Consider the following 26,959-nt stretch of genomic DNA (forward strand, 5'->3'; position numbering starts at 1 on the left):
GTCAAACAAGGGATCTAGAGTTGGAGTACTATTCCTATTTCAGTGACTAGAAGGTAGGCACTTGACAAGTTTCACCGATCCATTTCTATATAACCTTATCTCGCATTGTGCCACTTCATTCAAAGCTCCCCAAGAAATCCACCACACTGGCAACCCCAGTATCTTGGCGCAGTATGATGACGAAATGACCGGTTTCAATGAAGGTCCAGTCAAGAGATAAACAAGAGAGGAAACTGGGGAGTAATGCATATTTTAAATCATTATTGAAATAATTTAACTATGTTATTTTGAATAACCAAAGTAATTTGTATTTTTTTCGTGTTGAAGTTATTCCCTTAAGACCCAAAGGCCGTACGACTACGGGATAAAGTGGGAATAAGCTAGCTAACGTTAGCTAAGATGTAAACTCACTGACGCTAACTGTAGTAAGATTTCATATTTTCCATTTACCTGTTACTACTCTAGCAGACTAGCTAGATATTTTTCACGTCGACACGTTTGTAGCTGGTTATCTATCAATAATTTATCATTTTGGCCTGGGATCTGTTTATTCTATTTCCAGACCAGTCAAGGCAAACCCAACTATATTAGCTGGGCAGCTGCAAGTTGTGAATTATGTTGACTTCATACTCATGATTTTAGTTAAGTAGAATTGACCATTTTGTTGAGTTGGTTCACTGTTGGGATCTGAAACAATATGTGTTCAAACAAATGATGTAAAACTAATACTTGATTTCCAACGCAGATCACTTTCCAGGGCATTACGGCTGTGCGCAATTGATAGCTAACGTCATGTGTTTTCAGCAGTGGCTAGCCCGGCACCTGGCTGACTAAACTTTTGCAGGGTGTTAATGTGACACATTTTAATTTACTCTCGAGATGTAAGTCATGGTTGAACTCTAGCTATTGCATTTAAAGGCGCGTGTTAATGCGCACACACGTGGTTTCGATGTTTGTTTCTCTTTAGCTAGCCAGCTAGCTGCCAGGCTGGGCAGCAGTAGAGAAGCGTTCGTAGCTGGCTGTCCAAGCTTGCTAGTTACTTTTGCTATGGCTGAGCCCCGGAGGGTGCAGTTGACCAGTCTTCCCAGCAATATCCCTCCCCCTTCAACTTTATTGAAGATTCCCCAAAAACAGGAGACGACCGTTACAACACCAGCAAACGCTTTGCATACGGCCATTACAGGAAAGTCAGAAACTGCGCGACTTGTCCTCGCTCTTTTCGAGCCTGATCAGCGGCGCTGTCCAGAGTTTTATTATCCTGAACTTGTGAAGAAAAAGGTAACTTGCCGTTTCAGATTTCATAACTTTACTAGGTACATTGTTTTCGAATGTTAACCGATGTGAATTATGGATAATCTAGGCCAGTGGTTTCTCCATTCTGGTAGAGGGGACCCATAACTACTTCATACAGGTTATCGCTCCAGGCGAGTACCGATAGTTATTTTTAATTCAACCAGCTAGATACTGAGCTACATACCGATTTCTATGCGGCATTTCTTTCACAGTTATTTTCGGTTCTTTATGAGCTAAGCCTGGGTGAGAGTAGCTAACTGATATGAAATTAATTTCTGTATTATTGTTGTTCTTCAGGTAGCACATACCCTTACAAAACTTTTTTGTTTGTTCAACAGTGTTCAGTTGTTCCATCATGTTCAACAATGATCAGTATCCACTTGAGGTTAATTTGGGGAGTCCTCAAATGTTGACACAAATTGAAGAAACTTCCTTACGTTTGGCAGTATATTAGTACAAGCTTTCCTTGTCACAAATATATTTAATAAAAGGTGTAAGCTGCAGCAAATAATTTCCCATAGATCAAATAAAAGCAATAGTAATTAAGAGAGTTTTTAGCGAGAATGCTACTCCGTATCTCCACACACTTGACCAATTTTCCCCAGCTGTGTATTTTTCTTACTATTCGTTTTTATGGTGGGCTTTTGGTTGATTTTTTTTTTTTGTCAGTGAGTGTTTTCTTGAGTGTGTAGCGACAAAAACAATATTAACGTCTCTGCAGAGCAATGTACTCAAAAAAACCGCCCGAAGTTTGGAGGAGGAAGAGGAGAGGCAGAAGGAGGAGGTGGAGGCCATTGCAAAGGAGTTTGAAGAAAAATATGTAACTGTTTATTGCTTCTATTGTGTGATGGAATTACTATGGAAAACGACCAAATATTATTGGTTAGCATGTTGAGTTTGCTGTTTTATTTTTCGATGTTTAGGGTGGAAATAAACGCAAGAAGGATCGCATGCAGGACCTGATTGATATGGGCTATGGCTATGATGAAACCGATTCATTCATTGACAACTCAGAGGCAGTAAGGATTTGGTTAAATGTGTTACTTTTTGTGCAGTGCAGCCAAAATGTAGTGACAGATGATGAAAATTTACAGACCAGTCTGTGCTTTGCTGAAAATGTGTATGTCTGTTTGGATTAACTAACTACTTGTAATTGGATTTGTTTAATCAAGCCTCTTCTCTTACAGTATGATGAGCTGGTGCCAGCCTCTCTCACAACAAAGTATGGAGGATTTTACATAAATTCTGGAACACTTCAGTTTAGGCAAGCATCTGAGTCTGAAGCTGATGATGATTTCACAGAAGACATGAAGAAACTCAAAGCTCCAAAGGTATGTGAATCCCAAAGGCTTTGATTGAACCTTTTAAATCAGAGTAAAATCATTTCACACTAAATGTCTCAAAAATGTCTGTGTGGTTCTGGTTTGATATGGAAAACCCTGCTGATTTTGATCAAATTCACTAGTCTTGGGACCAAAAAAATCTTGTTGTAATGTCTATCTTTTTTAGCAGAAGAAAAAACTGAAAGAAGGAGGTGATGTAAAATTAATCAAAAAGAAGACAAAAGAAGGACAGCATAAAAAATCAAAGGTTTCAAAGATAGGGTAAGTGTTGAGCCATAGTACTGGTAGATACTGGCAGTTCATGCCTTTTGACATTGAAAGTACTGAAAGTTAATTCTGGAGTATTTGTTTACAAAATGCTGGATAAAACAAAACAATTTACGCTTGACAAAATGCTTATTTGGAAGAGATGACATTATTTTTTCTTGTTAGGTCTGATTTCAGTCAGTCTGTTAGATACCACCTGGATCCGTTCACCCCCTGTCACTTTTCAGTTCCAGTCTGACTCACTTAACCTTCTTCTGAAAGCATGTGGGTCAGCTAGGGGTCCTGCCCTTCTTTCCCCAAAGACAGATTTATTTTTTGACTCACCCTTGATGCTTTTTCTTTCCTTCCTAATGCCATTTTTCCCACAGACTCCAGTTCTCACTGGTCATTTTCCACCTTGATTATTGTATTTTTCATTTTGTCACCTTACGTCATTCTATGCACTCTTCAGCTAAAGCGGAGCTCTGCTTCTTCCTCGTCCTTTCACTCATACTGTGTTGTTGCTCCAGTCGGCTTCATTGCTTCCTTTTTGTTTTGCACAGTCACTGCAAAACTCTTTTTGCTTTGCTTACTGCAGTGTTAACTGTTCTGCTTCACTTCATTTTGAAGATATAATTTCTTTTAACTTCCAATCCCATACACTGACATCATCCTCTAGTGGCATACCACGTCTTTCTGTCTCTTCTCTCTCCCATGTCTTAATCTTGTTTTGTCTCTCTTCCCATTAACATAAAATGTCCTCTTTGTTGTCCTCTGTTGTCCTAGAAAAATAGCCTTAATCACTGCTACTCCTTTTAGCCTGCTCTCTAATGTTAGTTCTTTTCAAGATCCATCTGATGCCTTCAATGTTCTTGTGTCTGTAATGTCCCCTTCACATTTATTGTCCAATAGTTTGTATTCAACCAGACCTGGATTGTAATGAAGATTTTACATTGCATGTTTTGTATTTTTCACAATTGCATTGTTGTGAGAAGTTGCACTGATAATGATGCTGTTTGTCATTCTGTTTTCTTTGATAAGCATTATGCCTCTGAATTCGACTGAAGACAAAAAGAAAAAAAAGAAGCATGCTGGTGCCCTGAGCGTCAATGAGATGCTGAAGAAATTCCAAAGAGAGAAAGAATCCTCAGAAAAAGATGATTCAAAGCCATTGCAGAGTAGCCAGCCCGTGATCCTGTCTGCTCGAGAGATGGACCCCAACTTAAATGTGGCAGATCCTCTTCTCTCCCTCATTGGCTCTGCCAATGAGAGTGATCTCTTCCAGGCAGCTAGTACCATTGACTTTGATATTGACCTGGACAAACTCCTCTCTGAATCTTCAGAGCCTAGTCCCCCAGGATTGGATGAGAATAGCGACCCTCTGTCAACAGGGCAATCTCAGAAGCAACCTCCCATTCTCCCTGAAGGATTGCCACCGACATTGGAGCGGAGAATTAAAGAACTCACTCAGGTACACTTTCTGTTGGTCTTGTCTTTTATCCTTAGTATATACTTGATTTTTTGTTCAGGTGCGGTGCAGGTTATGTTTTGGGCATTCAGTGGTAATTGTCCTGTCTGACAAACAAAATACTGTGGCATGCCCTGCATGCGCACTGCACTTGCATTTAAGTCACAGACGAGGGAATGTCCAGAGCGGTGAAATTATACATTGTCAAATGTACTGGACTCCATCTTTGTGTGACTTGAATTCTGTGATTCTGTGAAATACTCCATTTCTTTGTAAATGATAGTAAGCAGGAATGTCAACTTGTTCAAGCTGTTGTCCTGTTTAATGCCCATCACAATGTGATGGACCATATAAGTGATAAGACCACTGTGAAGCACAGTTATGTAATTAAAAAAAAAAAGGTCCAGGACAGATGTAAATTAACTTTGTCCAGCTGGAGAAGAAGGACACCTGCTTTATGTAAATGGCAGTTATAATTTGTATATATTTTTAAATACTTTATTCCCATTGTACTGCTTTTGTTAACATTGAATTATGATGACACGTATTTCATTCATTTTTAATGAGCAGTGTAGTCAGTTGAAGACTGAACATCAAAACACTTTCTTAATGAATACTGTAAAGATTTTGCCCTGTGAATATCTGTATTCATGATTCTTAATTAATATCTTTGGCTGTGAAATGTGCAGTTATGTTGTAAAGAGTATAGCTGACTAAACCATGCTTTCCATCTACCAGGCTGCTAAAGCCTCAGAGGGAGAGGGGAAGCAGAAGTTTTTTACCCAGGACATAAACAATATGTTGCTTGAGTAAGTAACTGCATACTACAGTATGTCCTTTATAATCTGCTCAAGGTAAAATGATGTCATCAGAGTTCATCTGAATTCAGATGCAAAAGCAGACATTGATATATTGATTTTTTTTTTCCCTTCAGCATTGAGCTTCAGTCCAGAGAGCTGAACAGCCAGATGCGCTCTGGGATCTATGCGCACCTGGCCTCTTTTCTCCCATGCAGCAAGGACACACTGGTGAAAAGAGCCAAGAAGCTACATTTACATGAGCAGGTTAGAAATGGGCAAAACAATAAAAAACTACCTCGAGGTCATGTCTAGAGAATTGTCTACATTTCTGGTCCTCAAGGGTAATGCTCATACAGGCTTCACTAGTACTCTTCACAAGGTGACTAACCTTGAGTTTTAGCTGTTAGTCATAGACCTCAGATCCATATTTTTGTTTACACTCATTCCACAACAGTAAATGCTGTAGCTTTTTGTTTCCATTTTCTATTTGTTAGTCCAGAGGCTGGCTTTACCACAGAACTGAAGTCAATCTGTTAACTCAGTGAGTTAACAAAAATCAATACATCATATGGTTTTAACAAGCTCAGTACCTACAAATTCAAGCAGATTAACAGGTTCTGGGATGCATATGTCATGTGCAGCATCTGCTCAAAATCACCCTAGACTTATCCCAGTCAGAAAAAAATGACATTCCTACTATTCAAAAGTTCATGCTACTTTCAATGACCTCTTTTCCTGAAGTAATCACTTCTTTTAAAATCAAGATCTCTTGACCTTAAATATTAACTGTAAAATGTAATCTCCACTTTTCATCTTCTCTCTTCAGGATGGCCGTCTCAAAGAACCACTTCAAAGACTGAAAGAAGCCATTGGCAGGTCAATGCCTGAGCAGATCACCAAGTACCAGGATGAGTGTCAGGCTCACACTCAAGCCAAATTTGCTAAGTATGCTTGCTAAGAGTTTCAGAAGCTGAGAAATACTGTCTTCATTGTGTTTCATATACTCTACTTTCAGTTTGCCATTAACACTACTTAAACTATGAAACCTCAATACTGATCACCAGTTAATTCCTGCGCTATATTTTTTAATGCCCTGAGGGTTTAATCAGGAGACTTTCCATTGCAGAATGCTGGAGGAGGGGAAGGAGAAGGAACAGAAAGAGAAGGCATGCTCAGATGAAGATGAGGATGAAGAGAAGAGTGGAAAGAGGGTTATGGGACCAAGGAAGAAATTCCAGTGGAATGAGGAGATAAGGTGTGCTGCTGGTCTAGTTTTATGTCCACAAAATTAGGCTTTGTTCTTTAGCATTTGATGATGACAGCTGTACAACATTGAAAGGTTCTAAGCATGTAAATGTGTGTAATATGTTGCCGTTGAAAGAATTTAAAAAAAAGTGATGGTAGAAAACATACAGACAAATGTGCAAGAGATTCAAGTGGGAAAGCTGATTCAGTGCCTGTTTTGTCCAAAAAATGTTCAGGATCTAAGGACAGGTATACATCCACTGCTAGAAAATTATATGACACCATAGACAGTTTCATTATTCAGTCCATCTCCAGGAGCTCAGCCGAGGAGGTATTAGGAATTCATGCAAAAATGACATAAAACAATTAATCCTAGGATTAATTATATTTAGAAAATCCAGTAAGTCTAGACACCCGTGTAGGTTATGTAAGGGTAACAGTGATGTCTATAATCTCTTCACCTTTTTCAAGGAATTTCTTGACATTTTTTAACCAACAATCTGATCATGTTTGTCTCTCTACTAGGGACTTTCTTTGCAATGTTGTCAGATTGAAAATGGGCAGCTATGAACTGGAGAGAAACAAGTCCCAGAATGCAGAGGAATACCTGAAGGCTTTTCTGGAGGCTGAGGTTAAACCACTTTGGCCAAAGGGATGGATGCAAGCAAGGTGACCCACACTGAATGAATGTACCTGCTCTACACTTGCTTTAGAAATTTACCTGTGTTTAACATGCAAGGTCACCAGAGATGCCAGCCCCTTTGAATGTGTAGTTTACGGTTTTAAGCACCAGCTGTGCTGTAACAATCTGCACTTATTTTTAATCTAGCCACATAGCCTGCAAGTAGTTTTGTCTATTTCTTAAACAGAGCAACAGTTGTCACATCATACTGCAGACATCACTCAGCGCCCATGTCTGTTTTAAATGTTGGCATCTGCAAGTTTGAAGTTAAAAACGAAATGCAAAACTAATGAAGTTAAAACCTCTCACTACTATTTTGACCTCCCACTACTTGTTTCTTGAAATTAGCATCTCTGGGTCATAGGTGGTCAACTCTGTAGAGTTCTAAGAAATTGTCATTTTTTTCTGTGGTGGTCATGGAAACTCATGGAAAGAGAAGCATTACACTTCACTGGACAGAGCTAGCAGGAGAAATGAGATGAAGAATACTGTCCTTGTAGGTGTAAACATCTGGAAATGTGGTATATTTACCCTGCACTCTAGATGATTTCAATCTTTCAATCAATTTCTATAGGATGTTGTTCAAGGAGAGCAGGAGAGCACACAGTTACATCACCTCTGTACCGTAAGTATGCATGAGTCAGACACATTTTCGGGAGAGAAGTGTATATTGTGCCATCTTCTGCACTTCAAGTCCCACAGTGCACCACAGTGGAGTGAGTGCCAGTTGGAGGACTTTACTGGCATCAACTTAAGAAAATCTAAAAATATTTGTTTTTGTTGTAATAGTGTTTTTTTTTACTAGCTATGAATTCAAATGTCTCTATGATACAGAAATGTATTATAAGTAGTCATTTTATGTAAAAAGCTAATTGCCATTGGTGTTGTATTCATTAAGGGAATATGGCTGTAGATAATTAGAATTATAGTGTAAGATTTTAAACTTGAAATAGATTAACTGACTGACGTTTTTAAGCATTTACACCCTGAATATCATGAGTAAATATATGCATTCAAAAGGTTTCCATCTGTTACAGTATGTGAAGGGATAAATGAAATCTATTACTTTCATCTTGTTCCTACAGGACCAAAAAGAAAGTAATAACTGCTCCAAAAATAAGAATGAAGGTATGGCAAATTAATCACTTCAGAATTAAAATTTTCTTCGAAGATTTACATTATATGCTCTCTTTCAGACAGCATTGTTCTCTCCAATGGTAATGAAAAACACGTTCTCATTTTAGTGTCTGCTTCACAGCACTGCTTATATTTCTCTTCAGGAGCCATCTGTGAAGCCCGAGAGAAAAGTGACCTCCTTGGGCACAGCAACGACCCCCTCCGGAAGCACCTCAGCGCTGGTGTCTGGTTCTGGAAACACCACCGCATTGGTATCTAGCTCTGGAAGCACCTCGTTGGGACCGCCAGCTTCCTCTTCGTGCCACAGTGCTCAGGTCCACAGTAGCCCTATGAGCAGTGCTGCCCCTCAGCCCTTCAGTATGGACAATTCACTGGATGGAGATTTAATTCATAACCCCCCGTCCCTGGGAGCCGTCTCCGAGGAGCTGGCTGCTCTGAACACTGACGTGAGGGCCAGTCCTGACTTCTGCTTTCCCGCAATGCGCAAGTCCTCCCCCAACAACGCGGCCGTGTTGGCGCTGCAGGAAGAGAGGAAGGCTGTGCCGAAGCCGTCCACCTCCACATCCGTGACTTCAATGACGATGTCACAGTCACCACTCAATCTTTTAGCAGAGCAAGCGCTTGCACTTGGGCAGCTCTCACAGGACAGGAAGGCCGACAGCTCCCAGCTTTTGATTCTACCCGGCTACAAAGAGCTACTGTCCCAGGCATCTTTGTCTACTGCCAAAGCCCTGTCAGACAACATGCAAGCCAAGCAAAGGATCTTCAGTTTGCCAAGAACAAGCCAGTCGTCCTTATCCAGTCCTTTACCATCTCCAGCCCTGAAGCCTTTAGTCCAGCACAGCCAACACCAGAAGCGCTTTGCTGCACCAGCGCAGTATAACTTGGGCACTTCCCAAAGCAAAGCATCAAAGTACTTTCCTTCATGCCCAGGCGTGCAGCAGCCCAAAGTCACATCAAAACCACCAGCGTTTCACTCTCTCCCCTCCCCTTCAGCAAACAACGGTCACCCAGCGTCGATCAGCATAGCCAGCATGATTCCCTCTCAAGGGTCTTCCCAGGGCTACCTGTCGAAACACAGTGCCACGCCCAGCCTGCCCTTCAAGCCTGCGTTCTCCCTGCCCAGCGTCTCCCAGAGCGTAGTGACACAGAGTGGCTCTGGCTTGCTCGGATCTGGCACCAGCGTGATTGCATCGCACAAGTCCCCCACTCCCAGCCAGGCCCCAGGCCTGCAGTTGGCCAGCTCAAGTCACACAGTAAAGAAAGCTCCCGCCTCTCAGAAACTCACGTTGGTGGCGCCCCCCGGTGGTTCAAATGGGGACCCTGCTGTGGGCACTCAGGGTGTAGCCAGACTCCTCACCTCCTCACTGAACCCTGCTGTGGCAGCCCCGGTCTCTGCTGCCGTCACAGCTGTGAGTCCGGTGAGAGCGGAGCACTAAAGTCTCTCCTCCTGTTTTTCTGATCATTTTGATGTGTCATGGATTATGTGTTCAGCGGATGTTCTGATGTGTCTTGATATCTAGGATATGCAAAGTAGCCCAGAAACTCCATTTCAGATTCCATAAATCGTGCTTTGGTTTTGTGCAGTTTATGAGTGGTAAAAATTATTGCATTGTGGTGCAAGACGAAAGGTCCACCAAACTGTTAACATATCAGACATTTTTCTCATTTTATTTGAATCAGGGTTTACTGGATAAGAATCATCATTTAAAACTGGTATTATGTGTACCAGCTATTTTTGATAAGAGTGGCTCTTCCAAGTGTAAGAGAATATTGTGTTACGCAGTCGCATGATGGGTGTAGATTAGAACATTGACGAGATGCGCCATCTACAGGTAAAGGAGATGCATTTCTAGTGCTGTTGGTACTCCATAACCACCAATTGTGGATGTAAGTATCTAATACATAACACACAGTATATGACAAGTTTCTGCCTGAGCTCTTTTAATGTCTGTAGAAATCACAGAAAAAATAAGCATCTATAAGTAGCTCAGAGTGTGTTGCAATATGCAAGTTCTCTTGTGTAAATTCTTGACCACTGTTTTTTCTTTCCTTCTTAATGAAGGTCACAAAGAGCTCTACTGGAGCATCTGTGCTTTCAAGTTCTCCGTGTCTTAACCTCCTCTCGCCATCATTTACCACGGCTGGCCAGAATCTGACGCAGGGAACTCTGGGAATTCTCCCCGGGATCGTCCCCATGCACACGTTCAGCTTCCCTGTAATCTCCTTCAACCCCGACTCCACATCCCAAACACTGGGATCAAAGGACGCCATCGTCACAGGGCCTGCCCCTGGTACATACCACCATGGCCTCACTCACAGTAAGTGTCCATACACACAACTTGCCATCCATAACCACACACACTGGTTCAGCACACAGAGTCTTCGCACTGTGCTTATGTGTCGCTGTCTGTTTGTATCGCTTTACTTGTGGTGCATGTCTCTTTTCCATCTTGCTGTGTATCATAAGTTGAAAACAACACTCAGTTTGAGCTTTACTCTCACCTTTCCTAATGTGTATTTTCCCTAGATGACAGATGTCGTCTTGCACCCACGCCAAGCTGCTGAGGTGTAGTGCATGCTCACGCTGTCTCTCTCCTCTTTACTTGTCTGCACTTGTCTTCTTTCCTCTTCCTCTAGGTATTTTTGGTGGTTTGCATTCTAGCCCTCTCCACCCACCGCAGCTCCCACAATCCACTTTGTCCTCCCATTTACAGCAAAGTCTGCAAGGTAATCTGCCACTCACATTAAACAGTGTCCTCTCTGTCTCGTCATATTGAGCAAAACGGCTTAACTGCTTCAGCTGACTTTGTGTTCATTGTCTTGCTTTTCGTCTTTTGTTGAGGTTCTGCAATATTGATGATGTTTAAGCGCTGTGAGCTTTTGAAACACAAGGGACATAAAGTGCAGATGCCATACCACACAATAAGATGGAGTTTTTCTGTGCCTGCAATGATGAATGGGTCCGAGTTTGCAGGGCACTCCAATCATGATGCTCCTTTGTTAGGCAGGGATTCTGAAATTTGTTATGAAGTGAGTGGTCTGAAAATTTGACTAGGATTTTTTCCTGTATTTTGTTTGTTTGAAATATGGTGTTTTTCTATATTGAGGTGTTAGATACATGTAGTGCATATTATGTGAGCAATGGATTAAGCTTGTTGATTGGCTCTTAAAATGCGTTTGATCTTTAGATGCTAGTCAGCAGAACTAAATATCCTACTGTACATTTTACTAGATAGAAAAACATCAGTTTCCCATTTATTTCAGATGGGAGCCAAGACCAAGGAGAGGCCCCAAATGCACAGAGAAAGCTGCAGTGAAGTCTTAAAGGATGAAAAAGGCACTGGCTTTAATGGCTTTAATATCCTTTAACAATTAAATAATGAGATTTGGTCCAATTCTGTTGTGGTTATTATTGACGGATTGTCTCCTAATGTACATGGGTGAATGTGATTTTTATATATATATATATGTGTGTGTGGGTGTGTGTGTGTGTGTATGTGTATATGTGTATGTATATATATATATATATATATATATATATATATATATATATATATATATATATATATATATAATTACACATACATATAATGATTTGATGAAATGAAATTGGAAGACAGTAATGCACAGTGAAATTTGCACTTACTGACCCCAACTGGAATTACCCCAAATATTAATTTGAAATTGAAATTTGACACTTGAGTAAGGCGATTGTGAGGGTATTATACCTTGCAGTTGAATTTGTGAAGTTTAATGCTTGATGCACTTGAAGGTGATACATGTACATAGTACTGTATCTTACAAGACCATCTATTTTTTTTCTTGTTTAAACATTAATTGAATTGATGCATTTGGTACGTACTCTTTACACATACAAGAAGTTTCCAAATGCCACTTCATTTATTGTAATTTTGCCAAATGAAAGATTAAGAGAAAGTCAGTTATTGTTTACTATTAAATGAATCTTGAAATGTGTTGTGTGTACATTGCCAGGTTGATTTGTACTGAGATCTTGTATTGTAGGCTTTAAGTTTTGGAGCATTTTAGCACTGCATTCATTTTTTATTGATTTATATCTGATGTTTGCTTTGTCCATTGAGTTATAGAACAGCAGTTGGGGCATTTTGGACTGACTATTGAAAAAAATTCCCATTGAGTATTTTCATCCTTTCATACATTCACAGTATTTTGAATTACAATGCTATAAAATCATGGGACCATCTTTCTTTCTAGGCTTTTTTTGAATTGCAGTAAAGCACAGTGCTTTTCTGTGTTTTTTGTTTTTGTTTTGTTTTTCTTTTAATGACTACAAAGTGCTATCATATAAGATGGAAATGCTATCATATAAGATGGAAATACAATGTACATTTCCAAAAGATGCTGTTTCACTCCTTAGTACCATTGACTAATGATAAATAGTTGAAAGTAATATAAATTAATGTACTTATCTTGCTTTAGAAAAAATAACTAAAGAAATTATATCCTGAGATATTTTAGGCCGAAGTATTTAATTTTTGTTTGTGTTCCTCAGTTTATTGTTTGCACAAAATTCAGATTATGTTGAAAAGAATGTCAGTATTATCATTAAGAGTATAATTAACTTCAGAGACTGAGAAAGGCCTTTAGAATCTTTAATTCTTGTCCCTTAAAGAACAATGGAAAGACCTATTGGATCCCTTGTGAGGATGAGATTAAACTGTCATGATGAATATATACAGTTGTATAAGCTCAGGACTTAAATCTATTGATCATTTTGAGCCATTTACTTGAACATTTAAGATTTGTATATTAAGATGTGATGCTCTAGACTGTCAATGTAAAATGGCACTTAACTTTTAAACTGTTTTGTTGTACTTTAAATAGTTGTAGTGGAAAAAGATTTCAAGGAATAGAAATCTGTTATGTTTACCTTGTAAAAAGTACTTCATGTTTTGTATTTCTAAATTTATTTAAATGAAAAGATGAACAAAACTGACTTAAATAAAGATTTTTTTTCCCTTAAATGCAAATATTCTGTTTTCGGGTGTGTGTGTGTGTGCGTGTGTGCATGTGCACATGTGTGAATTTCTGGAATGGACTGAATGTTGGCTTTTCAACATTCATGAAGACTCACATTATCAATGTTAATTACTCATGTGATTTAATTTTTTTTGCTATACAAACGTAAATGCATCAGTGTGGTAGACACAAAGAGGTTTTCAGAAGGCAAGCTTATTGATAAAAAGAATTGCAGTATTTATTAAATGGCTTCCTGATCATACAAAAAGTCCATTTATGAATATGTTAAAGATTTTTTCTCTCAGAACATAGAGCACTAATAAGACAGTATGCCAAAAGGCTTTATTGTCACATAAATCTGACAGCAAATTTCTGTTAAGGGTTATGCTGCAGTGAAAAAATACTAGACTAAAGACTTTTTTATAGTATTACTATGAAATAATCTTGTTTAAGCCCTCCAAGAAAAAGACCCATCTTCCAAATAGATTTAATCTGTAAATACCCAAGTAGATTTCCCTTCAATCCTGATAGAACACAGTAAAAACAAAGCAAAACAGAAAACCGATGCAAGTCCATAAGGATATCAATACATTTAGAATCAACAAAATTTGCTTTGGATTCTCATTTGCTTCTGCCGGATACCATGATGCCAAATTCCTGGATGGTGATTTCTTTATTGTGGTACTGCTGCAATTGATGGTGTGTAATGATGCCAGCTTTTAATGCATCTTCAATGGAGAACTTCTGGCCTGACTTTCTGTCATGAAGAACTGACGACTCTCCACTGGGACCCTTGACTGAGATCTCCTCCCAGTCGCACTCCTGGCTTTGGAGGTTGACGAACATTTTCCAGTCAATGAGTCCCAATTTGTATGCCTCTTCTGGTTTCATTTCCTTGCCTGTGTCTGGGTCAATGACGATGATGGAACGTCGGAGATGACTCTCCCTCTGTTCCCTCTTGATTCTCATTGCAGCTAAATTATTGTTGAGTGTCTCAATTTCTTGATCTTTTTGTTTTGTGATCATTCTTAGGTCTGAAAGCTCTTTTTGAAGTGAAGCAAGTCTTAATTCAAGGTTCTTTCCATTCTCAAATGGAGCAGACTCTGTGATATGCTTGGTTTCTTTTACTGTGATTTGGATCTCTGACTGAAGTTTCCTGATTTCACTCTGCAGTCGTTGGTTTTCCCTTTGCATCTTGTTGCTTTCATCTCTGACTTGTTCCAGCTCCTTCAAAGACTTTGTGTTGGTGAGCTCCATTTCAGATATATTGTAATTAATGTCTTTTAGTTGCTGGTCCAGTTTATGGCGACGAGTTGTTTCCTCCTCCAAACTTTTCTTGAGCCTTTCTATCTCCAAAAGTGTCTCAGGGTCTTTCTCCACTTGAACTTTTTCAGAGCGTACTATTTTTTCTTGCACCTGCCTTTTCTCCAGAGTTGCCTGCTGTTTTAATAAGGCATTCAGCTCTTCCTCAAGCAGCATTCGTCTGTGCCTCTCCTCTTCTACTTGCAATTTGAGGATGGAATGTTCCTTTTCTTGCTGGGGGTCTTGCTGGAGGACCACCATTTGCTTCATAGTTACCTTTTCCCTTGTTTCCTTGTCCCTGACTTCCAGCTCATTGAGCCGGACTTTTAGTCTCTGGATCTCCAGCTCCGCCTCTCGCCGTGCCCTTCGCTCACGCTCAAGCTCCTCAAGCTGAGTTTCTAGATCAGCTTTTTGACGCTGGAGCTTCGCAAGTTCATCTCTCAGAACGTCCTTCTGTCTCTGCTCATGATTTATATTCTGAGAGAATGTTTGGCATTCGGATTTCAAAAGTGGGTCTTCTTCCATTTTCACAACTTCTTTCTCAACCACTTTCTTTCTCACCTGTGAAAGGTCAATCTTCCTCAGCCGGATCTTTTCCTCATTGGCTGACCTCTCCCTCTCCAGGTCCAAACGCTTCTTCTGCTCTTCTGCCAGTTTTCTTTTGAGGGTCTCCACCTCCTCCTTGGTTCTGGGATCCTCGCGATACTGAAGGACCTCGTTTACAACCTCTTTAGTCTGTATCTGTGGTTTGGTGTCCTTCCACCTCTGAATCTCCTCCTTCAGTTGCCGTATCTCCATCTCAGCCCTTTCTGTGTGGTGGGACTTGTCAACAATTTCATTCCTGAGAGTTTCCAGTTCCTTTTCGGTCTGTGGGTCTGTCTTGTATTTGATTACTTCTTTGATGATTTCCTTGATTTCTATCTGAGGTCCTCGGTTTTTCAGCGCATTCAGTTCTTGTTGGAGTGTTTTCAGCTGAAGTTCTGCATCCCTGTATCTTCTTTGTTGTTCCACCAGGTCAAGACGAAGATTGGCCACTTCTTGTTCAGCCTTTGGGTCAGGCCTAACAATCTCACGCAGTTTCTCCTGAATAATGACCTTTGATTTCTCTTCCTCCAAGCTTGAAATCTTCCTCTGAAGATCAGATTTCTCCCTTTGTGATGATCTCCGTTTTGCTTTCTCATCTTCATGGTGCTGTCTGAGGTTTTCCACTTCTCTTTGCAATGTCATGTCTTTTTCTACTTTAAGTACTTCTTTTATGGAAATCTTTTCCTCAGCCATAGCCTTTTCCTTCTCCAGCCTTCTTAGTTTTTCCTGTAAGAATGTGAGCTCATCTTCCAGGTGTTTTCTGCTATCTATTTCTTTTTGTTTGCTCTCCAGCAGTAGTCTGTATTCGCTCTCAAGCTGTGGGTCATTTTTAACCTTGATGACCTCTTCCTCTGTGATTACTTCCTGCTCCTTGGACTTCTCCTGGGCCAGTGTGGCAACTTGACTCCGAATTTGGATGATTTCATTCTCTTTTATGGTCCTCTGTCTCTTCAGCTCTTCCAACTCGTCTTTCAGCCTTCTAACCTCCTCCTCTTGTCCCTTGTCTTTTTCAATGCGGAGTACCTCTTTTATTGTAAACTGCTGTGCTTCTTCCCTCTTCTCTCTTTCTATCCCACGCAGTTTTAGGCAAAGCACCTCAAGTTCGTTCTCTAGGCCTCGGTTTGTTCTCTGTTCCTCAGAGAGCTTCTGCTGGATTTTGTGGAGCTCTTCATCCAGCTGTGGGTCAGGAACCTTCTTAATCACTTCCTTTTTGACTACAGTGTCTTGTGGTTTTTGACCCTCCAGGACGTAAATATCACTCTGAATAGTTTGAATCTCTTTCTCAAGTTGCTGTCTCCGCTGAATCTCATCTTCCAACTGCTTCTTCACCCTCCATGCTTCCTCACCCGGTGCTGCTGAGCTCACAGACTGGACATTCTGCACTGCTATGGGAACCTCTTGTTGCTGAAACCAAAAATGATCAGCTCATTTTAGGAATTCACAGTGTTGTCTGCAGTATCGCCGGGCTGCACAAATATTAATTGCAACTAAATAATAATCAGAGGTGGACACCACGGCTTCTGAAAGTAAAAGTCCTGCCACATATTTGTTTCACCCATGCACTAAACAAGGTGATTTCACTAATTAGCTCCTCTACCTGGCTGAAGAGTTGTGCTAATTAAATTCAGCTACTGTAGTGCATGGGTGGAACAAATACATGGCAGGACTTTTACTTTCTGAAGCCGGGGTGTCCACCTCTGATAATAATTATTGCAAATTATGACTTCCGTACTCCACAGGGTTCACCAAATGTCTCTGAATGCTGTGTACTGTTCATATCAACAACCTTTACCTGATTCAAAAGACTTTGTGCATACTCAAGATTCTGCAGCCTCTGCTTGTTTACAGCATTGACTTCTGTGAACTTTGCTTCAATGGCAGATTCCTGTTAAAAAAGAAACATTTCCTGAGTGACACATCATCTTTGCAGAACTTCTGCAAAGAACTGCCCCACAAATTATTAGAGTAAAAAGGTTTCAAATGACCATGCATAAACACAGTTGATACTCTTAAAACTTTTATCATTAAAATATAATGTGATTATATAAATTATTTCAAAATATACAGGCAATAATAATCAATAAAGGCAGGTATTTCAGTACCTCATTTTTTACATGTATAGCTGGGGACTCAAGTCGGCTTCTTTTGTATGTCTGTGGGACTAAGCCATCCTCAAAGTCAAGAATTGATTTAAATTTCTCTGTTTCAGTTTCATAATCCTGTGAAAAGTGAAACAGAAATGTTAAAATATAACACATAATCAGAAAACTAAACATTTAAGCAACCAGCCATGCATTACAACTTACATGAATAGCAAAAGATAAATCTTATTTGAAAACACTGTATGAAGTTCATTTGGACCTATTTTCGATTACTGCCCTTACCTTGACTGCTTGCTGGTATATCTGTGCATTTACTGAGACATTGTTCAAGTCCACCTCCTTCCGTGCAATATCAGACAGCAGATTCTGTGAAAAGTAAACATGAATTTCCATGATTTTTTAACATACATACATAATACTGTGTTTGAATGGACTACAAATAAATTAAAATAGCAATAACTATCAAATGCATCACTGAGATTGCTTAAGTCTTGTATAACACACATTCACAAACATACAATAATAAAATTATTGTTATTGTTCAAACACTTACTCTTTGGTTTTTCAGTTTTGCCTCCACTTGTTTGACATCATCATCCTCCTGTGGTTCATAGTTTGGCACTCGGGAAAGCCAGTTATTCAGACTGTCATAATCATTTCGATAGCTGACATATGCAGTCTTGGCTCGTTGTAGACTCTGGGCCCTTGAAGGAAGATTATAATATGCAATTTTGCTAATGCTCTTACGATTCAATCACAAACATAGTTTGATGCAGGTGATACACAACACAAATTATTGTGTTCCAGCATGCTTTTATAAATGGAAAATATGTGAAACGATGACCTGTGTAAGTTTCCCTGGAGGAGAGCGTTTGCTAAATAACAATAATGTAATGTAATGTGAATCCAAAAGAGCATATGCACAATGGATTGCTCACCTGGCATCGATCTGCCTGTTGAGGTTGTCAAAGCGTGTGCTAAGTTTGTGGACCTCGGCTTCTTGTCTTTCAATATCAGGACAATGCTCCTGCAGCTTGTTGGCCATGTTCTCACAGCTGACCTTGGCAGCCCTGAGGTTCTGCTCTGCCTCTGAAATGGTGGGTTTTTTTGATTTCAGCTCATTGGAGAGTTCCTGTGAAAAACAATTAGTAGAATTATGAATACATTTTTTCCTGTGAGAGAATATTGACAGCCTTTAGAGAGGGATTCAAAACCTACCAACAGATCTTGTTGTGTTTTTTCCAGGGCACTCAGATCTGATGGGGCAACTTCCTCCCTGGCCAGAGTATTCTCAAAAGTGGACAACACATTCTTTCCATTTTTCAGGGAGCTCTCTAGATGGTTGGAATTCACAAGTCTGCAAAATGTAAAGAAAACATTTATTGACTTTCCTATATTCTAAAATTACGTTTAAAACCATACCCTTCAAATCTAAGTTTGACTCAAATTAAAAGAAGTTTCATACTTGTCCTCTGAGCATGTCAGCAACAAGTTGACCTTGTCGTATTTGTTTTTGGCCTCATCCACTTTGGTGAAGAGTTGGGGGGCACTGGCGCATTTGGAGTTAGCAGTTAGGAATGTCTCTGCTTCACGTACTCTGGATGTTTTTTCAGGCTCAATTTTCTGAACGACAGCCTTAATTTCCTACAAAGTAAATGTGCATAATGAGTCAAACAACTTAATAACAATCATTTAATCCACCTTCCACAAATCAAATTCCAAACACTGGTGACAGGTTTATTAGGAACTGTTCTACTGAAAAGCTCATGTAATTCAGCGTCAACATGAACAGAGAGGTACCTTCAGCTCTTGCAGTCGATCTGCACTGTCCTGGAGTGAACGGTTCTGCTCCAATGGGGGGCGCACACAATTGTAAATGGCTTTCTCTTGTTTGTCCAGATCATTGGTCACTTTTTCAAGGCAAGCCATCAGCAGGCGACACTGTTGTTCTTCCTTATCTGTTTATAGGAAAGACAGGACAAACCCTTACAACTGCATTTTGTGTGTTTTAATGAATAGCGACTTATAAATGTACAATTGTTTGCATAAATGTTTGCATACAATATTACCCCTATGTACATACCACTGGTGACTTCTTTCTTGAGTTCTTCCAGTCTTGTCAGGAGTGTTCCCTTGCTGCTGGTGGCCTTTTGCTTGATAGTCTTCTGCTGGTTAGCAAGGCTAGTAAAAAGGTAAGGCTGTATTATTTCAGTGTAGTGAAAAACATTTTCAGTTCAATCATTTCCAGTGCAAAACTGTTTACATGGTTCAAACATATAGTACATCCAGAGAAGAGTACCCACTTTTCAGAAACAGAGATGGCTTCAGGGTCAGTAGGGGGGATAATGAAGCACACTGCAGGGGCAGAGATTTTACGTCCAGTTGAATCTTGCACATTCCATTTTATTCCATCATGCTTGAGAAGGGTGTATCGCTCTCCACGGACAATTTGCCCCTAAATGAGAACCAAGCGCAAGAGCTGGACTTACTACCTGTAGTGTCTGAAACCTTGTGTCTACCACAATGCAAAATAAACTGGCAGTTGATTTACATAATGTCATGTACACAGGACAAGATTTAAAAGGATTTCAGAAATGCAAAACATAAAAAACAAGTGGTTTTGCAGCACAAATTCAAGAAAGCAAGCCAAAGTTGACAACATCTTATTCAACAGCTTAAAGATTATAACAGAGGAAGCGGAGCAGAGGCAAGGGAAAGGTGCTTCTGTACCTCTGCGGTGTAAAAGTCGCACAAGGCCTCCACAGGGAGGGGCTTCTGGGGAGCCTCTCTGCGGAGCTTCAGAGGGAGCACCTGCAGGCTGCGCTTCTGAAGGGCTTTCACTCTGTCGTCATAGTGATCTATGGCCTTCATCTGGTCCTGCTCTCACAAAAAGAGCCATAGCAAAGTTAAAAATTTCCTGAGCATGTATTACTGTAATAAATTTGTGATTTTCTATGAAAAAACTCACATCCAAGTCACTGATCAGACCCTCCATTTGGTACATATCTTTGAACTCAGGGTTGTACTTCTGGTTCAGGTCAGTCTCCAGTTTCTTCAGCAAGTCCTCAGTGTCCCGAGAGTCTTTATAATACTGTATTATAAAAACCACACAGTTATACCAAAGCTGCAGGAGAAACTTTGTCAATAAAGTCCCTTTTTCTGCAAAACCTGATGACAATAAGATAACTCTCCTTAAGGCCAAATTCCAAAACATAAAGAGACCTGTCTGCATATGTATTAATTCACTTTCCACAACTTTACCATGAATGTACCTCTCAGTAGTCCAATTCAGTGCTATGCATTTTAAAGTAGCAAATGATGTTTTTGTTTCTTTCCTTTAAGCAAGGAGATCTTGAAAATAAATACAAAAAATGTCTGTAAACCTAACATATTCACCACTCATCCCAAAAGTACAAAAGTGACAAGATTAATGTGCCTTTATGGGTTTGGTGTGTATGCACTCACTTTGTGGTACTCCTCCATGTTTTTGAGGTGGTTTTCCTCACAAATGAGCAGGTTGAGGTATTCCTTCCAGTCTGCATGTACTGCTTCCATGTGTGCCTATGAAACAGCAACATCTCAATACCAATGGCATACTTCAGAACCAGCTAAAACTAATCTCCTCAAATTACAGACTACAGTATCTACCTCAATGACATTCCTCCCTGGGTGGTCTGCAGCTAACAGTTTCTCCCCATCATCACTCAGCTTGGTGACAGTGGCCTCCCTGTCTTCAAGAGCCTTGCTGATGAAGTTCTGTAATAATGTTAACAATTAACATTCACCAAGCATTAAAATTTAGTGAAATGTTGCACTGTTGAGCAAACCACTTGTGTGTGAACCTTACCTCATACTGCCTCCGGCGGGAGAGGTAGTCCAGGTTGGTATCACTCCAGTTGTAGTTGATGCGTTCCTCTGCTTGCTGGTCCATCCAATAGAGCTCATTGGTGCAGCGCATCATGTAGTCCCTCAAACTGATCAGGTCCTGCTGCCGGGCTGCAGAGCTGGTCTGGAGTCAGACATTGCACATCAGCCGCAGGGTTTATCAGCATTCACACTGCAGCCACTGCGTGTATTCAAATTCAGCACGGGTGTGTTTGAGGACATGTGGGGGAGAACTCACAGCACCTACCAGAAGTTTATTGTATTGCAGCTGCAGACTGTTCGCATCATCCTGCAACGCAAAGAGGAATATAAAAAGAGGTGGATACTTCTTACATAACTGCATAAAATCCAGTGACTTCCACAAGCCTTTTAAGTATCACCGACATTAGGTACACTGATTTCCACACTATGAGAGAACTATTCCCTATTAGTTACTGCTGACAGAAAAGAGAATATTTATTAATTAAGGGCCAATTGGATGCCTCATCTGATGGATCACCTTGTCATCACTCTCAGTTATGTGGGGGGCCAAAGCTTCCACCTCACAATGGAAAATGTTGTGTTCATCCACTTGACTTTCCACTGTGGGCAAGTCACTCCCAAATCCCCTGTTACTGAGGTTCCCCTGTTTGAATAAACAGACATAGAGTGTTATCATCACTTCTAACATACGTACTGTGCACCCAACACAGATTTAGATTTAAAATTGAGAAACACATGTCAAAAGTGAAGCAGGACAAAAGGCAGACATTTTGACCATCACCTGCTTTTCCTCAATTATCTTTCTCCAGTTGACACTAGGATGCCCTTCTGGGCGTGTTGCTGATGTGAAGTTGTAAATTTTGTCGTACTCCTCACGAAGTTTAAGAACTCGTTCTCGCAGCTGCTTTATACTGTAAACAACAAAAAACCATCAAGGATCAAGCCTAAGCTCCAATACTTATAACTTCTCACGTCATCACTGTACGATATGACAAGTTAAAAAAAAAGCATTTGCCTGCAAACTTTAATTTGTGAAGCAGAATTTTGCTAGAGGAACTTATGATTAGGTTTCGCACTTTCTACTAACCACTGGAGTTCTTTTTTTAATTTTTAAAAGATAGGAGTAACAGCTTTACACCAGTAGGAAAATTCATTTTAAATATTAATGAAAACATATCATTGTTCATTTTATTGTTTCAAACCCTTTCGCTTTTGTATTTTAAATGCTATCTGCCCAGCAAACCTACTCGTCTTCGATCATTTCTGCCTGTGGATGGGTCAGGCGAAATGCTTCCGCAACATCCTCATCTAGGGCCTTCAGAATATCCAAGGAAGCCAGGATCTTCTTGTTGATGTCATCTTGGTAGAGCGCCGTCTTTCCTTCATTGATCTTATTCACATCCTAACAATGAGCCATTTTTTCCAGAGTTAAGGAGCAGTCAGCAAGACGGACCCAATTTTCCAGCAGTATTTATCAAAGCTGGCCACCTACGTACCTTGTTCAGATTTGTCTCTATGTCATATATGGTCTTCTCCACTTTGTCAGCATTCTTCTGCAGTCTCTCCACTAGTGCTGTCAGCTCTGTGGCAGATGCTCTGAAAGAAACAGAGCACAGGGCAAAAGTATTTACACCATTGATCAACAACTGTGTTTCATGCCATACGGTAGAATCATGGACTTACATCTCTGTAGCTGAGTTCATGAATCTTGTCATGACTTGATTAATCAAGCAGATTGGCCATGATGAAATATTTTGAACACGGAAGTTCCTCCTATCTTGGTAATTTGTGCATAATAGCCAGTATTTATAAACTGTAGAAAGTGAACCGTGAAATGTCTATGATTCACACAGCATATAATAGCAAAAAAATTATCATAAAGTCAATATGCTGAATCCCTTAAATTGTACTATTTAAGCTTTGAGGGACTCCAAATTTGAAATCAAGTTTGTAATTAAATATCATTTATTCTCATTCTGCTTGAGCCATAAAAAGTAAATATTGAAAATTCTGAGGGAGGATGACAGATGGATTGGTTGCAGTCAGCATTTGTTTGGAGGAATTCATTCCCTGAGCACTTTACATTACTCAGATGGTATGCAAATACAATGCCTGACAGAATCTTCCTTAGGTAAATATTTCCTTTACCCTTTAGACAATACTGTCATTGCTGCGTACTTTCAGCTGAATCACAGGATTAAGGTCACTGTAGCAATTTCAACTTTAGTATAATATTGTTTTTTGTACCATTTACCAAGCATTCAGTTTATATAAACACTGTGAGCACATAATTACTGAACATTGATTTAGGGATGTTTAAAGTAGAAAAAATGTCACTATGTTATCTTTAGCCAAGTCCATAATTACAACATCTGCCAAAATTTTCACACCATCTGTGTCTTCGTACTTTGTTACAAGGATCACACTGCATATAGTTGAGCAAAACGCCCTACTATTACACCCATATTATTAGTTATTTATATATAATTCTGGAAATCCTGATTAGACTATAAAAACAATTTCTCCTCATCACTGTACACCAGTGTGGCTTCAGTTAATATTACGGTTTTGGTTTTGATTCAAAAGCAAGTCTGAACCTGAGGTGAAACACCGACAAAGCATTTTACCTTCAGGATACCTGGGAACTTTTTTTTTTTGGTGCATACTTGCACCCATGAGTCATGTGGACATGTATTTGTTCTTAAAATAGGGTATGCTGTAATTTAATTTATGTAATGTATCGAACTTGATTCAAACTGAGATTACCCAGTAAAAACAAAGGATAACAGGTTATGAAATACTAAATCAAGAACCAGTTCATTTGAAAATGTACAGTTGTTTTGTACTTTGGCCCTGTGCAGACAAAAATGAACTGTTCCATTATCGCATAGAAAGTGAACAGATAAATGAAACCATGTGGTTTTGTTTTGTTTTATTTTTAATTTGTTGCAACAGCTAAGTAATTATTAATTACAATGTGGCTTTAAATGTCAAGCCCTTACATTCTGGTTTGAAAAACAGGTCAAAACACAATTCATAGTGGTGCCATGCTCATTCATTGGGGTTACACAAACCTTTACCTATTTACACCATAGGACAATATACATCCTTGCAACAACTACACACCATGTATAACTGCCTCCAGTGCATGTAGGTGATTAACACAACTTCCATAAAGTTCAATCAGTGCAGACTGTTTTGTTGCATCACACAACAATATTTCAAGGTTTTCCAAGTAAAAAGAAGGCTGTGATACTCTGAATGAATAGGCAGCTCTTGCTTTATCTCTGCATTTGCATGAACAGAACTACACTGGCCTTCATTTGACTGTCTGTGTACATAACGACAGGCCTGAATTAGTGAAGGCTATCAACAGGTCACCAGCAAAAGAGACCTGATCAAATGAAAGAACCATATGCAGGTTGTAGTTACAAGTCAAATCTGAAAACACACTGAATGTTTTAGAGACCTAGCTGGGCAGTGTTGTGTATTGCCATGCAAAGTGTCTGTGCTGTATCTGCTTGTGGTCTCTCTTTTATGCTCTGGATGGTTTTCAACGACAAGGCGTATATCAGATGCCATTCAAAGGCAGACAGCAGCACAAAACAGAAACTTCTTTATTCAAAGATGCTGTAAACTAGATCCCATGATGTCAAACTGAAGATTGTATATCATGCTATGCGTTTCATTAGGACATGCCGCTAACCTTTTCCCAACTCATTTATTTAGGATCTATGCTGAAGTGCGTAAACATGCTTGCTTAGATGTATCAGTCTGGGTGGAGTGCATTCACATTACTAAGATTCCATGGAGGCTTCCATCCAGTCTAAGCTCTGCTGAGACTTAAATGCTAGACCTAGCAATTACATAATTGCTTATTACTGAATAACTGTCGCATGAAGGAAATAATATTGCCAAGCTGTGTCAGTTGGACTGTGCTCAACACTAACTCCATGCAATATGTTGAACTATTTAAAGATCTAATGCCACTACTTAGAGAATACGATTTCCATCCAACCTTTGTTTGTCTGACAAAAATAAAGCAAATACATTGTTCCCTTTGTAGTGAGCCCTGTCCATTCCAAAGAGGTGTTATCTTGTTTTAAGCAAGGCACACACTTACAGAGATGTTTTTTTTTTTTTTTGCAGTGGCTGAAAGACCAGTTCTGTCAGCTCACCATGGCACCATCAGGGACATCAGCTGTGACTTTCGCCATGTTCACTCATTCATTTGAACTGCTTTGGCTGTTTTTTTTTTTTTTCTGGCACAAGTAAATTCAAGACAAGTAAACACAGATCTGAAGAACTGGGTCCATTTTTCAAAAATGGGCAAACCTGACAGAAATTTGACAGCACCTACACAATAATGATCTACTGTGGTGGTGTTTATGTTGTTACACAATTTAGCCTCTAAATCCAGTAAAGTTGGTTTCAATCAACTAAAATGTTGTTTTTAATAAAACTTAACATCTAACAGTAAGACAATTGAGAACTGTAAGGTGTGGCACTACTCTAGTAAAGGGTAAGGTCTCAGCTGAAAGGGGAGGACAAAGGATATTTAAAGAGTGGGTGGGTAAAGACCTGTTATGTAGGCACTGTTAATTATGTGTTGTAACACAATGCGGCCCCCCAAAATAACAGAAAATTAATGTTTAGTGACTGAACACATCCGCGCGCGTGTGTATTCAGTCTGTTTCAGCTGGTTCTTTACCTTTGCCTTGCCTTACAACAGCATTGCTCTACTGTTTTGCCCACTGTTATGCCACACCTATCAATCTAATTTACTATAAGCAAAGACGTGGAAATGCAAAACGCGTCAGCATTCGAGATTTCAAACTTGTAAATGGATTCAACGCAACTTTCCATTTCCTATATCCCTTTCTACCAGGCTACAGATGTCGCTATGAATAGCATAAACGTAAACAGTACTCGTGACTGCTGGAGGTTTCATGTTAGACAGACTTAAATCCCCAGTTTTTCTTTGATTGGCCAGTCATCTTATATAACTGTTATGCAAACACATGTAATAAATAGGTAAATATCGAGTGTTTGACAAAAATGAACCTCTTGAATAGTGCAGTACTTACTTTTTCGGTGTGATAGTAACGCTATTCTTGGAACTCTTTTTCTTAAACATGGTGACGGACTCGCTGCTTTCTTGAGCACCTGTTTTGGGGACAAGCGGTGATACAGTCCTGGTACAAAAGACGCGGCTCGGATATGTCCTGTCAAACCAAATTCCCCCTCAAGTATAGACGCGCTACACACGGTGCCAAAGATCTCGGCTGGATTCTCGCCGTTTCGAGTCGCTGAACTGTCAAATGAGACACTTGATTCGATGCAACTGAAACACTACCAACGGCCGGACTGGGATACGCCCATTGAGGTGGTGTATACCTGTAGCCTATCAGCGCAGAGGTGGGGCTTCTGTTTTAGAACTCGTAGATAGATCCCCTCTGTACACACAACAGCATGACAAACACAATCATGGTTCATTTCAATACTGATAATCGAGTCTGATGTGTCCAGTTGCGTTAATGAACGTGTTCATAAGAAAGTGCAAAGGTGAACCAACACTTCGCTCTGGCCGTTTCTAACTTTGGATGCTCTTTATTAATTCACAATAAAATCTCATCATAAAATTTATAATTGACATTTTATGAATGGCGCAAATTGAAAACGCGTCTGTGTTCATGCTGGCCCCATGGACATTATGAACATGATGTTAATTAACTGATTTATACATTTATCTCTGTATCGGTCTGGTCCGGAACAAGCGTGTCCTCATAGCAAATTTATTTTATTGAAATTTTATTTTAACCAAAAGTTAAAACATGCTACAGGGTCTAGTGAAGTCTTATAGTATCTACACAGTATTCACTCTTTGT

The 26,959-nt window shown here is 39.8% G+C and overlaps 2 protein-coding genes across 4 annotated transcripts; one reads left to right on the forward strand and one right to left on the reverse strand.

The window, feature by feature from the left end:
* Positions 1-184: 184 nt before the first annotated feature.
* LOC118793098 (ubinuclein-1-like) lies at positions 185-11,654 on the forward strand. Of its 3 annotated transcripts, none has more exons than XM_036551097.1 (16): positions 185-1,278; positions 2,217-2,312; positions 2,481-2,624; positions 2,806-2,897; positions 3,924-4,353; positions 5,089-5,159; positions 5,285-5,414; positions 5,977-6,095; positions 6,277-6,405; positions 6,921-7,064; positions 7,652-7,702; positions 8,163-8,205; positions 8,358-9,635; positions 10,280-10,535; positions 10,855-10,944; positions 11,482-11,654. In XM_036551097.1, exons 1-16 carry the CDS (start codon positions 1,048-1,050, stop codon positions 11,532-11,534), a joined length of 3,357 nt encoding a protein of 1,118 aa, XP_036406990.1. In that variant the 5' UTR covers positions 185-1,047; the 3' UTR covers positions 11,535-11,654. The 3 variants fall into 3 exon arrangements, with proteins under 3 accessions (XP_036406990.1, XP_036406998.1, XP_036407006.1); XM_036551105.1 differs by having other exon boundaries at positions 8,358-9,626; XM_036551113.1 differs by lacking the exon at positions 10,855-10,944.
* A 1,830-nt stretch (positions 11,655-13,484) lies between these two features.
* On the reverse strand, positions 13,485-26,429 carry LOC118784589 (periplakin-like). Its single transcript, XM_036538902.1, has 22 exons — positions 26,159-26,429; positions 22,568-22,667; positions 22,319-22,473; positions 21,853-21,982; positions 21,589-21,714; positions 21,337-21,378; positions 21,052-21,213; positions 20,853-20,960; positions 20,670-20,765; positions 20,173-20,295; positions 19,935-20,081; positions 19,508-19,659; positions 19,288-19,385; positions 19,005-19,162; positions 18,670-18,848; positions 18,423-18,561; positions 18,143-18,336; positions 17,758-17,908; positions 17,487-17,570; positions 17,205-17,321; positions 16,895-16,987; positions 13,485-16,506 (listed from the first exon to the last, which is right to left on the reverse strand). The coding sequence occupies exons 1-22, from the start codon at positions 26,206-26,208 to the stop codon at positions 13,837-13,839; spliced, it is 5,274 nt and encodes a 1,757-aa protein (XP_036394795.1). The 5' UTR covers positions 26,209-26,429; the 3' UTR covers positions 13,485-13,836.
* Between the last annotated feature and the right edge of the window lie 530 nt (positions 26,430-26,959).

This window comes from Megalops cyprinoides, chromosome 1 (assembly GCF_013368585.1).
Source record: "Megalops cyprinoides isolate fMegCyp1 chromosome 1, fMegCyp1.pri, whole genome shotgun sequence".
NCBI classification, from domain to species: domain Eukaryota; kingdom Metazoa; phylum Chordata; class Actinopteri; order Elopiformes; family Megalopidae; genus Megalops; species Megalops cyprinoides.

Bases quoted from the DNA above. Each gene is read 5' to 3' on its own strand.
- LOC118793098 (XM_036551097.1), top strand. From the start codon at position 1,048: ATGGCTGAGCCCCGGAGGGTGCAGTTGACCAGTCTTCCCAGCAATATC. The intron at 6,406-6,920 runs GTGTGCTGCTGG...TCTCTCTACTAG, and splicing joins CAGTGGAATGAGGAGATAAG to GGACTTTCTTTGCAATGTTG. The intron at 10,945-11,481 runs GTAATCTGCCAC...CATTTATTTCAG, and splicing joins TTTACAGCAAAGTCTGCAAG to ATGGGAGCCAAGACCAAGGA.
- LOC118784589 (XM_036538902.1), bottom strand. From the start codon at position 26,208: ATGTTTAAGAAAAAGAGTTCCAAGAATAGCGTTACTATCACACCGAAA. The intron at 20,766-20,852 runs GTAGATACTGTA...GCTGTTTCATAG, and splicing joins CAGGGAGGAATGTCATTGAG to GCACACATGGAAGCAGTACA. The intron at 17,322-17,486 runs GTAAGGGCAGTA...CACTTTTCACAG, and splicing joins TATACCAGCAAGCAGTCAAG to GATTATGAAACTGAAACAGA.